We start from the raw sequence: 12,693 nt of genomic DNA on the forward strand, positions 1-12,693 counted from the left end.
CACCCTCTGTGTCCGTGTTCAGACCCCACAGGGCAGCGAAGGGGCTCAGTCTGCTCAGAGAGGGGGAGGGGACAACTTCCCTCCACTGCTAAGAAAACCTTACGGGCCCTCGAGGACCTCCAGGGTCCAGCCCTCCAAGACCCCTCAAGTTGGTGCCCGCCCGACATTGGAGCGGGTTAGGACGGCGGCCCCCACGCAGCGAGCCGGGCGGGACCCTCACCTCCAGGTTGATGAAGATGGCCGCCATGTCCACCGGGCTGAGCACCAGCCTCAGGGGCGCCACGTAGTTCTGCAAGAGAGAAGCCTGCACTGCACCACGGCCTGGAGCCGGAGGGGCGGCGGGGGCCTGACGGCCTTACAGGGCCAGGCGTCCACAGACGGGCTCTCCGTGGGGTGGCTGCTCAGCCTGGCACACAGCAGGCTCTGTGCCTCCCAGAGAGCATGGGCTTTCTGGGGAGACCCAAGAGTCACTCTGCGGGGCAAGCCCAGTGTGGGGCCGGGCGGGTTCTGGCCTGGGAATCAGTGTGAGCACTGGACCCCCACCCCGCCAAGGTGGGCACAGCTCCACAGGGAGCCCCTTGCACGTGGCGCTGGACTTCAACCCCAAGGCAACCAGGGTGGGCTTTGCTGTTGCTGTCTGAGACGTTTGGGGAAAATGAGGTTCCCCTGGGACGTGAGGGGCATCGCCCAAGGGTACATGTGAGGACAGAGACACAGCCGTGAGTCTCTCCTGACATCAGGTCCTGGGCCTCTGCCCCAAGTGTCCCCCCAGACCTGTCATCAGAAGGGCGCACTCCAGCCCCACTCGCCACAGGAGCATGCCTCAGATAAGGTGCCCACACGTGGAACCGGCCCTGGAGGCCCCCCAGGGAACGGCCGGCCACCCTCCCCTCCCCCTGCCCCTCCTCCCGCAGGGTCCCAGCCGCCTGGCCTCTCTGCGGCCGCTGTGTGAGCAGAAGGCTGTCCCCCCGCGCTCGTGGCCGCGGGATGCACCTGAACAGTTCTCCCCCGCGGTGCGGCGGCCCCTCTGGGACTGCTTCCTCCCCGGAGACCCAGCTGGGGGGCAGGGCAGGGTTACAAACACCATCCTCCCCGGGGGCATCTCGGGACTCCTGGCTGGAGGCTCCTATGTGCCCCGAACAGTGGGCTCACCTAGGGATCCCCATGACGGTTACACTTGGCCTACTCTGCAAAGAAGGACTAAGCGGGCCTGGTCCCTCCTGAAAGCAATGTCGGTTCTTTCACGCCTCTAAGCACTGCCGTGAGGATGCCAAGTGACAGGGAAACGGCATGGAGCCACTGTTCACGGGAAGCGGGGAGAAAGCCCACCCGTGTCCTCCAGGAACCGGGCAGGCCGCCGGGGAGACAGCACGGACCAGCCAACTGGGAGATCACGCCGTCTGCCAGCGGGGCTGCAGAGACGGCCAGCCTCGGGCCCGGCGGAGCCCCGGGTGCGGGGCGCTCCTGGCCGCCTATGGGCCGGCCCTGCTGCACGCCCGGCTGGCAGAGGGCAGGCTGAGTGCAGACGGTGCCCAGGGAGGCGGTGCTCACAAAGAGCTCCCTCAGTGCCCGGCCTGGGTGGCAGCGTATGCAGAAGGCGTTTAGCTCTGGGCTAGGATGCACACAGAAAGAGCCTAGCTCAGCAGACTTCAGGAGCAGAAGCGGCAACAATGCCCAGTTTCAGGCTGGAAGGAACGGCAGAAACAAGCTCAGGGCAGTCTCGGGTCCGAGCTGAGGCCGAGGGGTGGGAGGCGGGACCCAGACCTCCCAGGAAACTGGCCTGGGCGGAGCCCACAGCCTGCGTGGGGCCCGAGGGCCCAGCACAGGCCAGGGTGACCTCTGGAGAGGTGGGGGCAGGGGCGCAAACCTGAGAGGGCCTGCGCCCCGCCCGTCACCGCTGCCCTGCGCCCCTGCCTGGGGAGGGGCCCCGGGAGGCAGGGGCCCGGGCGGCCCTGGCGGCCGCGCCCACCTTTTCGATGTCCTCCAGCGTCCGGTAGTACTTGGCCTCCGTCTCCTGGATCTCCAGCAGGCAGCAGTTTCTCTTGTCATCCTCTGTCATGCCCATTTTCTAGGGGAGGACACAGGACATCAGCCAGGACCCTGCCGTGCCCCCCGCTCGGCTGGGGGGTCGCTGAGTGAGGAGCGGGTGCGAGGGGGGGTGGCCCCTCCCCGCCTTCCTGGGGACGGGGACGCTGAGGCCAGCGCAGGGGGCCTGGCGTGACCTGAGGACCGGTGACAGCACAGAAGGGACAGGTCTCCACCAGCCTGGCCACCCCCGCAGCACCTACGGCAGGCGGCACATGCTTAAAGCGCCTACTGTGCGCCCGGAGAGAGGCTCTGACCGGCTCCCCGGGGACCCACGTCCACCGATCCACCGTCCCAGACTGTTAGTGCCTTGGAGAAAGGGGCCAATCCCCAGCAGAGCCAGACGTTCCAAATACCCAGCGGTCTCTGACTTTGTGCAGAGCTCTGAGCCCACCGGCAGGGGTCCCTGGGACAGGCCCCTGTGTGGGGGGCCTCTGGAGCGGGACTGAGCAAGATAACGCGGCCACAGAGGCCGGGGAAGGAGCCGGGGGGAGGGGGGATGACTGTCGGGGTGACTGTGGACGGCCCAGGCCTTCTCCTTAGGTTTTCGGCTGAGAGAATACTGGACGGGCGACACAGTGGCCATTTGGACTCAAACCCGTCCTGACATCATCCTTCTTTTCCAAGAAACGCCCCAGGGCCCCGAGGGGGCTGGCTGGGGCCACAGCGCTCCAAAGAGCCTGTCAAGTGGGCACATGACCCAGGCTCCTTCCCAAAGCCCGAAGCCCTGCTCAGCCTGGGAGCTTGGTGCTCAGGGTCCACGACCCCCTAAAGCTGCATCTCAGACTGTGGAGCCTGATAGCATCTCCCTGGGGAGGGTCTCGGGTAGTTGCAAAGGGACTGAGGCTTCTTGAAGGTGTGGGAAGACGGTGCTGGAAGAGCTGAGCCTGGGCCTCCCCTCTGCCTGCCACTTACCTGCATGTATCTAATCTGAAAGCGTGGGGAAACAAGCAGAAAGACCAGTTAGCAGTGCTTGCTCTTACTCAAGCCGAGCTTGGGGAGGTCAGGGAGCTCGCTGACACAGACACCAGACCCGGGGATCACGCCACACCCTCCACCCGCCGAACGCCAGCCCGGCTAGATGGGAGGATGGCATTGGGATGGGGTCAGACTGGGACGGGGTCAGACTGGGATGGGGTCAGACTGGGATACAGGACAGACTGGGATGGGGTCACACTGGGATGGGGACAGACTGGGATGGGGACAGACTGGGATGGGGGGTCAGCACTGGGACTGAGCGGGTGACACCTTCACCCATCCCGGGCCAGGCTCTGAGTGGCACCTGCCATGCCCTGGCTTTATCTTCCTTTAGAAACATCACTATCCCCTGTACCTTCCACTCAGGCTGTTCAGATAGCTCCAGACATGATGAGGAAGGAAATTAAGCCAGCTGCTTTGTCTCTGAGGACCTGCCATGTGGCAGGAGGTCCGCCCTGCCTGGTGGACCGGTGTGAGCCCTAGGCCAAGCCTTGGGAAGCTAAGCGTCGCTGGGCAGGTGGGACGCCAGCCTGTCCCCAGGACACAGGCAGGCATCCCCCCAGCCCTGCAGATGCAGGGCTGTATCTGTATGTCCCTTCAGGACCAGAGACAGCAGTGGGTCCTGGGGTTCTGTGGGCTAGGGGCAGATTGGGTCTCTCAGGAGCCAGCTGGGGGGGTTCCCCCAGAGAACCACATGGGCCACTGCACCCACATGCCCTTCCCTGACCCACGGACACCCAGCTTCCAAAGCCTGGGGAGTGAGCGGGCCCCAATCTCAGCTTGCTGCCAAATGCGGGAGGCGGGCCAGCCTTTCAGACCAGCTCCAGGGAGGCGAAGGGGAGACCTCCAGCCCCCTGAGCCCACGTCCCTGGAAGGTTCAGGAGCAGGACTGCCTGGATGGAGGGGCAGACCTGGGGTCACAAAAACACCCCTGACTCTTTAGAGCGAGATTCCTGGTGATTGTGGAGAAGGAAATCCACCTTCAGACCCTCAAGGGGTAAAACAAGAAACCTCTTCTGGAGTCTGGGGCTGTGAGCTGGCTGCCTGGTGTCTTGACACCTCCCGGCAGAGGGCAAGGCCTCAGAAAGTCCTGTTTCTGCATCAGCAGTGCTCACCCCCACACTGAGGGAAACACCAAAACTTGCTTTGGGAGAAACTCCCTGCCTTTCTTTGGTGAAAGCAAATGGCAGCACGAGCCTCTAGAGTTGTCAAGGGGCATCTCGCCCACCCCAGGCGTCTGGGGGTGCGAGGCGGCTGGGGTCCACCCCACCGGGTCTCCGTCTCCCATTCTGGCCTGGCAGGACCCCTTCCCCAGCTGAGCAGCTGCACAAACAGGCGTCGAGGGGTGACTGCCGACGGCTGGAAATGAACACCCCTGTGCAGGAAGGTGCCCGGCCGGCTGACTGAGCCCACGGCGTCTCGTGCCTCTGCACAGCGGGAGCGGGGCAGGGGTCCAGCTGCCTGAGGTCAGCGCCGAGTCTCCGCCCCAGGCTCCCTGGGCAGGAGGGACTTGGGGTCCTGCACACCTTCTGGGGGGGATTTCCACGGCAATGTGGCTGGGGCGGTGGGGTGGCGGGGGTGGCACCTCCTAGTCTCCCGGGAGCATTTCATGGGAGAAGGGGCGGCTGGGCCCCTCTTGGTGGCTCGGCCGTGGGGTCGGTTCAGAGACTGTGCGGCGGGGCGGGCGGGCTCACCATGGGCTGCTGCACCTCCACCTTGATGATGTCCTCATAGATGTCGTCCCCATCATCCTCGCACGGGACGCAGTCATAGATGTCCTCTCCCACGCCGTGCTCACTGTGGGGAGGCAGAGGGGGTCAGGGGGCACCAGCTCGCAGGGGCCTCCTGGAGAGGAGAGGCTGTCGGGGCCACTGAGAGCCTCTCCCTCTCAGCCTCCATCACCCAGTCCAGGGACGGGGTGCAGCACCTGCCTTCCGAGGCTTCTGGGATCTCAATTTCAGGCAGCCTCAGGCTCTGCCTGCTGCCCTTCTGGAAGGTCTCCCACCACGATAAAGCGCACCCATCCCAGTCGTTTAGTAAATGCTGGGGATACCCGACGGGAGGCTGGGGGCAAGATGCTGCCTTAACAGGTGTTGCCCAGCTCTGGGGACCAAAAATGCCCTTCCCACGCCCACACCTGGGAGCTGGAGCCCCACAAGCTCTCGGCTCAGCCCAGAGTCTCCCCAGCCCCTGCAGTCCAAGTGTGAAGGTCAAAGTGCAGAAGTCGCAGGCACACGGACATCTTCCCTGCCAAGAGGTCAGGGAGCCGAGCAGAGAGGGACGCAAAGCTTGCAATGTGCCTTTCCAAACGAGCCAGGAAGTTACCGGCCTTCCCCAGTGGCTCAGTGGTAGAGAATCGCCTGCAGTGCGGGAAATCCAGGCTTGATCCCGGGGTTGGGAAGATCCCCTGGAGGAGGGCACGGCAACCCACTCCAGAATTCTTGCCTGGAGAATCCCATGGGCAGAGGAGCCCAGTGGGCCATGGTGCATGGGGTTGGAAAGAGTTGGACACGACTGATGTGACTGAGCACGCACACAAGGCAGTAACTGCTTGATTTATAATTCAGTAAACATTTGTTTCTGCTCATGAGCTTGACCAACAAGTCATTTCCTCTGATCTGCAAGAATCAAGTCATGAGATACCTCCTCCAAGAGGCCTTCCGGGACCTCTGCCCAGTCTGCCATCCCGGACTCTCCCCAGCGCTCTTATACGAAGGACTCTCCTCTCACGGCACCTCCAGTTATTCCATACATGCCTGTGGGTAAGCCTGTCTCACCCCCAGACGAAACCCAACTTCGTAATCCCTTCTGATCTCCATGCCTGATATAAGGTAGGTGCTCAATAAATTTTCACTGAATCAGCAAATGAGCCCATGGGACTGTCCAACAGTCCCCACAAGCCTGGCACACACAGCCCACTCCTGACCCCAGGGGTCACTCTGGCCTGGGGCGCCACCGGGCCCGGGGTGGCCAGCTCTTCAGCCTGCTGTGGGGTCTGTCCTTGGGGTCTCAGCAGCCCAGCTCACCATAGAGGCCCATGCCAGCCCCTCATGCGCCTCTCTGCAGGGTACAGCCTACCCAGCCGGGTTGAAGGCGGGCTGGCCAAGTTCTCCTCCAAAAGGCATCAGGATGAGGTGGACCACTGCCCAAGTCAGTGGAAGGGGGAGAGAAGCGAGGAGAAACGACACCAGCCGCTCGTATGAATGGGTTTCTGGCCACGTCCCAAACTGAGCTCTTGAATATTAGCTGCCATTCTAGAGGCGAGGGCGGGCGGGGCCTCCGGGGTGGGGGAGAGAGCGCTCTGCAAACGTAGCAGAGAGGAGGCCGTGCCGTTCTAGGGAAGACCTAGGCAGCCAGAGGGGCCTGGTCTCCCCGGAGCCCTCGACGCCACCCCAGCTCACTGCGATGGGGCAGTGAGCAGAAGCATCAGACGTCCCTCTGCGGGGGCGGGGGCAGCCAGCGCCCATCCTGGTGAGACCCCCACAGCTGATGGGTGGGAGGGCGGGATGGGATGCGGCTGCTCTGGGGGACCTCCCCTGGTGTTTCACAACCTCTCCAGGTGTGGGGAAGCAGAAGACGGGCAGAGAACTCGGCCGGATCGCACGGTGCTGCGCCAGCTAATGGACCCCCCCAAAGCTTACGTGAGCAGCCACCCACCCACGGAGGGGCGGGCAGGATGTCAGAACACATGTGGGCCCTCGAAAAACACGCATCTGCTTTTCAACTCAATGCCGCCTGGGAGGCGGGCAGCGCTGGCACCATTTCACAGATTACGGTCACACAGTGAGGCTCCACGGTGGCTACGGGGAGGGGCGGGGGGCGAGCTCGGCCAGCCCCGTCCCTCCTGCCCTCTCCCGCCCGCCCTCCACCCTCCACAGCAAGCTGCGTGTCTGGACGTCGGCAGTCCCGAGAACTGGGGTGCAAATCGGCACCCAGACGGTGACAGAGCCCCCAGCTCCCATCAGAACCAACGAGAAGGCAGAGGAGGGTGTCTGTCCCCCGAGGTGGGCCTTGGGAACGGTCACTCGCGTTCACACGCATCACCCCTTGCCCCTCCAGTTGTTGCCCCCGAAGGAAGCGGGGCTCCTGCAGCCCCGGCCGCCCGGGTCCTGGGTTCAGGCAGGGACCTGCAGGGGTTCTTTCCTAAGGATGCCGGACACCCTGGAGTTTCCATCGTCAGCCGAGCGAGGCTGGTGACTAAGGAACTGTGTGGAATCCTGACAGCGTGGAACAGAGGGGAGGCGGGCACACTCTCAATCCCACCATCTGCAGACAGACATCTGCTCTGCTCCGATGGGCCGGTGGAAGGCAGTCAGGTGGGTGAGGGGGATCGTGATGGTTAAATATTCCAAAAGCTGATGAAATGAATCAAAATGACTGAACGTCAGCCTGGAAAGGGTCTGTGGGGTCATCAGGTGCAGGGGCAGCAATGTGCCAGCCCAAGAAGAGCCCCCTTTATCATCCCACATTTGGGGGAACATCCTCATTGACCCCAGGACTCTACCCCAACCCGCTCGGAATCATTTTCAGCAAAGATCCCCCTGGGGAAGTGCCCACCACCAGTCAACCCGAATCAGGGCTCAAGATGCACCTAAGCCCAAAGCCGTCCATCAAGCAGATGGGAAAGCCAGGGGGACGGGCAGGGAACTGGGTGTATGTCTTACGAACGCTGTGTTCCTGTTTTGTGGCCCCCGGTCAGCTGGGCCTGTCAGCAAGCTTTCGGTGGATGAGGCCCTGATGACGTGGAGCAGAGGCTACTCAGAGAAACGGAACAGGAGGCTCTCCATCTCAGGGCGAGGCGGACACCTGCCCTGTTGGGATCCCCAGCCAGAGCCGCGGTATCATCCAGAGGGAGAGGAAAGCGAAGGCTGGAGGCTCCAAAGCTCCCAGGACAGGCAGGACTTGAAAGACGCCTGGATGCCCATGTGGACCGTGGGGTCCTAGGAAAGGTGCTGAGGGACAAGCCCCTCCTCTGCCACCCTCTTCTCTGGTGCCACCCGCTTAACTAGGCATGCACCGATCTCTGCAGGGCACCCGCTGCATGTTGAGCACAGGGTGGAATGCCATAACACAGGCTCCCACCATGTTTAGGGTTTGTGCAGACTGACATGTGGCCTTCCCAGGTGCCTCAGTGGTAAAGAATCTGCCTGCCGTGCAGGAGACGCGGGTTCGATCCCTGGGTCGGGAAGATCCCCTGGAGGAGATGGCAACCCACTCCAGTATTCTTGCCTGGAGAATCCCATGGACAGAGGAGCCTGGAGGGCTACAGTCCACGGGGTTGCAAAGAGTCGGACATGACTGAGCAACTGAGCAGGCATGCGTGTAGGCTGAGATGTACCTGAGCTGTACCATTTTGACAAGGGGACCCACACTCCATGACATTAAAGAACATTCTCATCTCCCCTAAAAGTTCCTCTCCTTCCTGATCATCCCCTCCCCTAGTCACCCCTCTGACTGTTCTTCACCACAGATTTTCTCTTCGGCTGTTCTGAATGTCACATCAACAGCATGGTGTGTCATGTCCATTTCTGGGCCCGGCTTCCTTTCCTCAACATCACGCCCCTAGATCCAGGCTGCTGCCTCCATCAGCAATTCATCCCTTTTTTATTGCTGAGTCTCAATCCACTGCATGAATGTGCCACAATTTGACATCCATTCTCCTTTTGATGAACATTTGGGAGGCTTCCAAGTTCCGGTTATCGTAAATAAAAGCTGCTTATGAGCATTTGCCATTTTCTTGGTGGACATATGCTCTCATTTGCTTTGGAAATGAAATTCCACAAGGCGTGGAATTGTTGGAGCACAGGGGAGGTGAGCCCGTTTAACTTCATCACTAACTGCCAAGCGCTTTCCCAAAGCGAGCAGCTGCAGCGTTTAGGCCACCAGCAGCAGCGTGCGTGCGCAACAGCTCCTCCCGTCCCTTCCAGCTCTGGCCACTTCCAGCCTTTTAATTTTACCCACTAGACTTAGTGCGTAAGCAGTGAGATAGAATTGTGGCTTTATTTTGCATTCCTCCATTGATTAATGATGTTGACAACTTCTCTGCGTACTTATGGACATTTGCGTATCTTTCTATGCAAAAGGCTTGCTCAAGACTTCTATCCATTTCTAAACGTTAGTTGCCATCTTCTTACTGAATTCTAGGAGTTCTTTATATATGATGCATACAAGTCCTTGGTCAGATATATTTTTTAAAAAATCCACACCCCGCCCCTCCCCCGCCAGTCTCTGCATGGCTACTTGTTTTCTTCATGGTGTCTTTCGCTAAACATCCATTTTTCATTTTAATGAAACTTACTGAGTTTTTCTTCTATGGTGTCCTGACTCTATCCTGTATCACGTCTAAGAAACCTCTGTGCCTCATGTAAGAATCTCTGCTTTCTTTCAGGGTTTTCTCCTCTATCTTCTTCTAAGATCTATATGGTTTCAGTGTTTTTGTTTAGGTCTCTGATCCATCTCAACTGGATACCTACGTATGGTGTGAGGTAGGGCTCGAAGGTCATCTTCCCACCCCTGTGTGGATACCCAGATGTTTCAGGACAATCTGTTGAAAACTTTCTTTTCCCCACTGGATTGCTTGGATCCCTTTGACAAAAGCCAGTTGACTACATGTGTGTGGGTCTGTTCTAGAATGCTCTATCCTAGCCCATCACTATATTCAGCTATCATTATGCCAGTACCACTCTGCCTTAATTTAAGCTTTACAGAAGGCTTGAAATCAGGTCGTGTAAACTCTCTAGCTTTGTTCTCTCCTTAACCGTTTGACAGGTAATTTTATTTGTTTATTTTTGGTTGCGCCGGGCCTTGGCTGCTGCACGGGCTTCTTCCAGATGCAGGGAGCAGGGGCCACCCTTCGTCGTGGGGTGTGGGCTCCTCACTGCGGGGGCTCCTCCTGTCGCAGGGCGCCGGCCTTGGGGCAGCGGGCTTCCGTAGCGGTGGCACGTGGGCTCAGCAGTTGTGGCTCGCGGGCTTAGTCGCTCTGCGGCACGTGGGTTCTTCCTGGATCCGGGTCAAACCCATGTCTCCTGCATCGGCAGGTGGATTCCGTAACCACCGAGCCACCAGGGAAGCCCCAGCTCTGTTCGTTTATAGGACTCTTTAGATTATCCTGAAGTCCTCTATATTTCTGTATCAACTTTACAATAACTTTGTCAATTAAAAAAAAAAAGGAATCTGCTGGAATTATAATAGAATTGTGGTAAATCTATAGTCTAATTCGGGAAAAACTGACATCTTAACAAGACCATCTTCCAGTCCATGAACAGAGTGTATACCTTCATTTATTTGGTCTTTGATTGTCTCTCAGCAACATTTTGTAGTTCACCACAGAGGTTTTGAATTTAGGAAGCTCGAGGCTACTATTTTTTTCAATTTTTTTTCCTGCCTTATTTGTTTTTTTCTTCTCCTTCTGGGATTCCAATTATGCCTGTTAGACACTTGATATTGTCCCACTTGTCTGAGACTCGGTTCATATTTTTCAATCTTCTCTTCTTTTTGCTACTTAGAGTGGATGCCATCCATTGAACTATCTTCAAGTCCAATGATTCTTTCCTCTGCAATCTGCAGTCTTTTGCTAAACTGATCCACTGACTATTCATTTAAGTTACCAGGCTTTGCTGTTCTAGAATTTCCACTTGGTCCTCTTTTATAATTTCTATTTCTCTACCGAGGCTCCCCATCTGTTCATTCACTTGACACATATTTTCCTCGAAGCCCTGATCAAAATAATAAAAATTGTTAATTGTGACATCTAAGTCATCTCAACAGCGATTCCCCTGGACATTGTTTTTCTCCTTCAGCAGGACTCATTTACACCCGTTTCTTTGTTTGTTTGACGATTTTTTATTGGATACTGGGCACCACAGATGATTCGTTACAGAGATCCTGGATCCACTATTTCTTTCGAAGAGTAATATTTGTTCTGACAGTCTACGTGGTTGGCTGGACTCAAACTTCAAGCTCTATCTTCCCTTCTGTGGGCAGCAGCTGAAATGACAGCTAATTCAGTTTCCAGCCGCTGCATGTTTTGCTGGAAATCTTAGGGCCTCTCCTGTGTATGTGAGGTTTAATGGTCAACCCAGGACTTAGGTGGATTCTGTCAGCAGGTTTGAGTCTGTGGGCTCCTCCCCTCCAGCATTCCCCACCGAACTTTTTGACTGTTCTACTGTTCTACTGGTCTCAATTTCTTGCCCCTGACACCTCACGCCGGTGGACTGGGGGTTCCCTCGGGTAAAGGACTACAAGCTCTCGATCCCAACCACAGAGAGCAGCTCCTGAAGAACAGCCGGTTCCTCCAGCTAGGGGTGACATGATACCGTCCCTTGCCCCCTGCTCTGTACTCACGATGGAACAGAACCACGAGACCGAGACACCGGGAACCCACCCCCTGTGGTCCCCCAACACGTGTCCATCACCGCGAACTCGGCTGCTCCTCCTCCTCAAAATCAATATGGACAAGGAACAGTCATTCAGGCAGGATCAATTTTCCTGCACCACATTCATCTCTTCTAATTCACTCAGGGCACCGAGGTTAAAAATAGGCTGCCAGGGACACCAGACGGAGAGCTGTGTTCCGGCATCTGAACTCGGGACAGAAAAATCTCAAAAATGCAGACACGGTCACTTCTCTCCATTCTGCAAAATGTCTGTTATCCAGAACCTGTTGAAAACTTGTGGGAGGGACGGATAAATTAGGCGTTTGGGATTAAGAGATACACACACTATATATAAAACAACCAACCAAGACCTACTGTGCAGCACAGGGAACTATACTCAGCATTGCAACAACCAAAAGGAAGAGTCTGGAAAAACACACATGCATGCATGTATCACTGAAGCACAGTCCTTGGCACCTGAAAATAACCCAGCTCTGCAAGTCAGCACGACCTCAGTTAAAAACAGACAGACAAGCTTGAGTGGTGAATGAGCCGCTTCACGCCTTTAACGTGCTAACTTTACCCCCGTTCACAGGGCCTCGTTATCGAGCCATGAGGATGCTCATAAGCCTGCTCTCTACATTTATAGGTCTTTTCAATTATGAAGATGCTTCTCAGCCATTATTTAATTCAGGTCGATGAGCACCAAGAAACATAGGTTCGGGCATATTACACGAAATTATAAAATAGTAGCACTGAAATTTCATTTCGTGCATGTTCCACGTTCCAGGAGAGGGGGAAATAAAAGAAACAGCAAAGAAGTGAGTTTTGTTTTTTGTTTTTTTTTTTAAGAAGTGAGTTTTTTTAAAAAGCAAAAAGTCATATATTTGTTCAATTTGGCAATTAAGATGAAAAGATGATCAGATTCGACTGTTTTAATCTACACTTATCCTAAGGCCGAGTCTGCACTGGTAGGTGACTCCCGGAATCCGGGGGACACAGAGGCACCAACTAACTAACTGTCCACTGGCCTCACAGTCCAGGTGGGGAGACCGACGGGGAGGCAGTTACGTCTGAGATGCAGACCCGTCTAACCTGGAGGGATGTCACTTGCGTGGGGTGACAATCTCTGGTCTCCAACCGCTCTGTCCCTTTGGCCAACACTGCATGGAAATTCCACCACTGCCCCGCTGATTCTCAGCTGAGGCATCGCCTCCAAGTGTGAGTCTCCTGAGCAGGCAGAGGGCAGATACAT

General features: G+C 57.2%; 1 protein-coding gene across 4 annotated transcripts in view; it reads right to left on the reverse strand.

Moving 5' to 3' along the window:
• VAV2 (vav guanine nucleotide exchange factor 2) overlaps positions 1-12,693 on the reverse strand; it is a 188,591-nt gene that overhangs the window by 39,543 nt on the left and 136,355 nt on the right. For all 4 annotated transcript variants that reach the window (XM_044926526.2, XM_044926527.2, XM_044926528.2 and 1 more), the window contains exons 5-7: positions 4,758-4,860; positions 1,970-2,068; positions 221-289 (exon numbers count right to left, since the gene is read on the reverse strand). In XM_044926526.2, coding sequence (XP_044782461.2) covers positions 221-289; positions 1,970-2,068; positions 4,758-4,860 — 271 coding nt within the window. The remainder of the gene's footprint in view (positions 1-220; positions 290-1,969; positions 2,069-4,757; positions 4,861-12,693) is intronic.

This window comes from Bubalus bubalis, chromosome 12 (genome assembly GCF_019923935.1).
Source record: "Bubalus bubalis isolate 160015118507 breed Murrah chromosome 12, NDDB_SH_1, whole genome shotgun sequence".
In the NCBI taxonomy this organism is placed as follows: domain Eukaryota; kingdom Metazoa; phylum Chordata; class Mammalia; order Artiodactyla; family Bovidae; genus Bubalus; species Bubalus bubalis.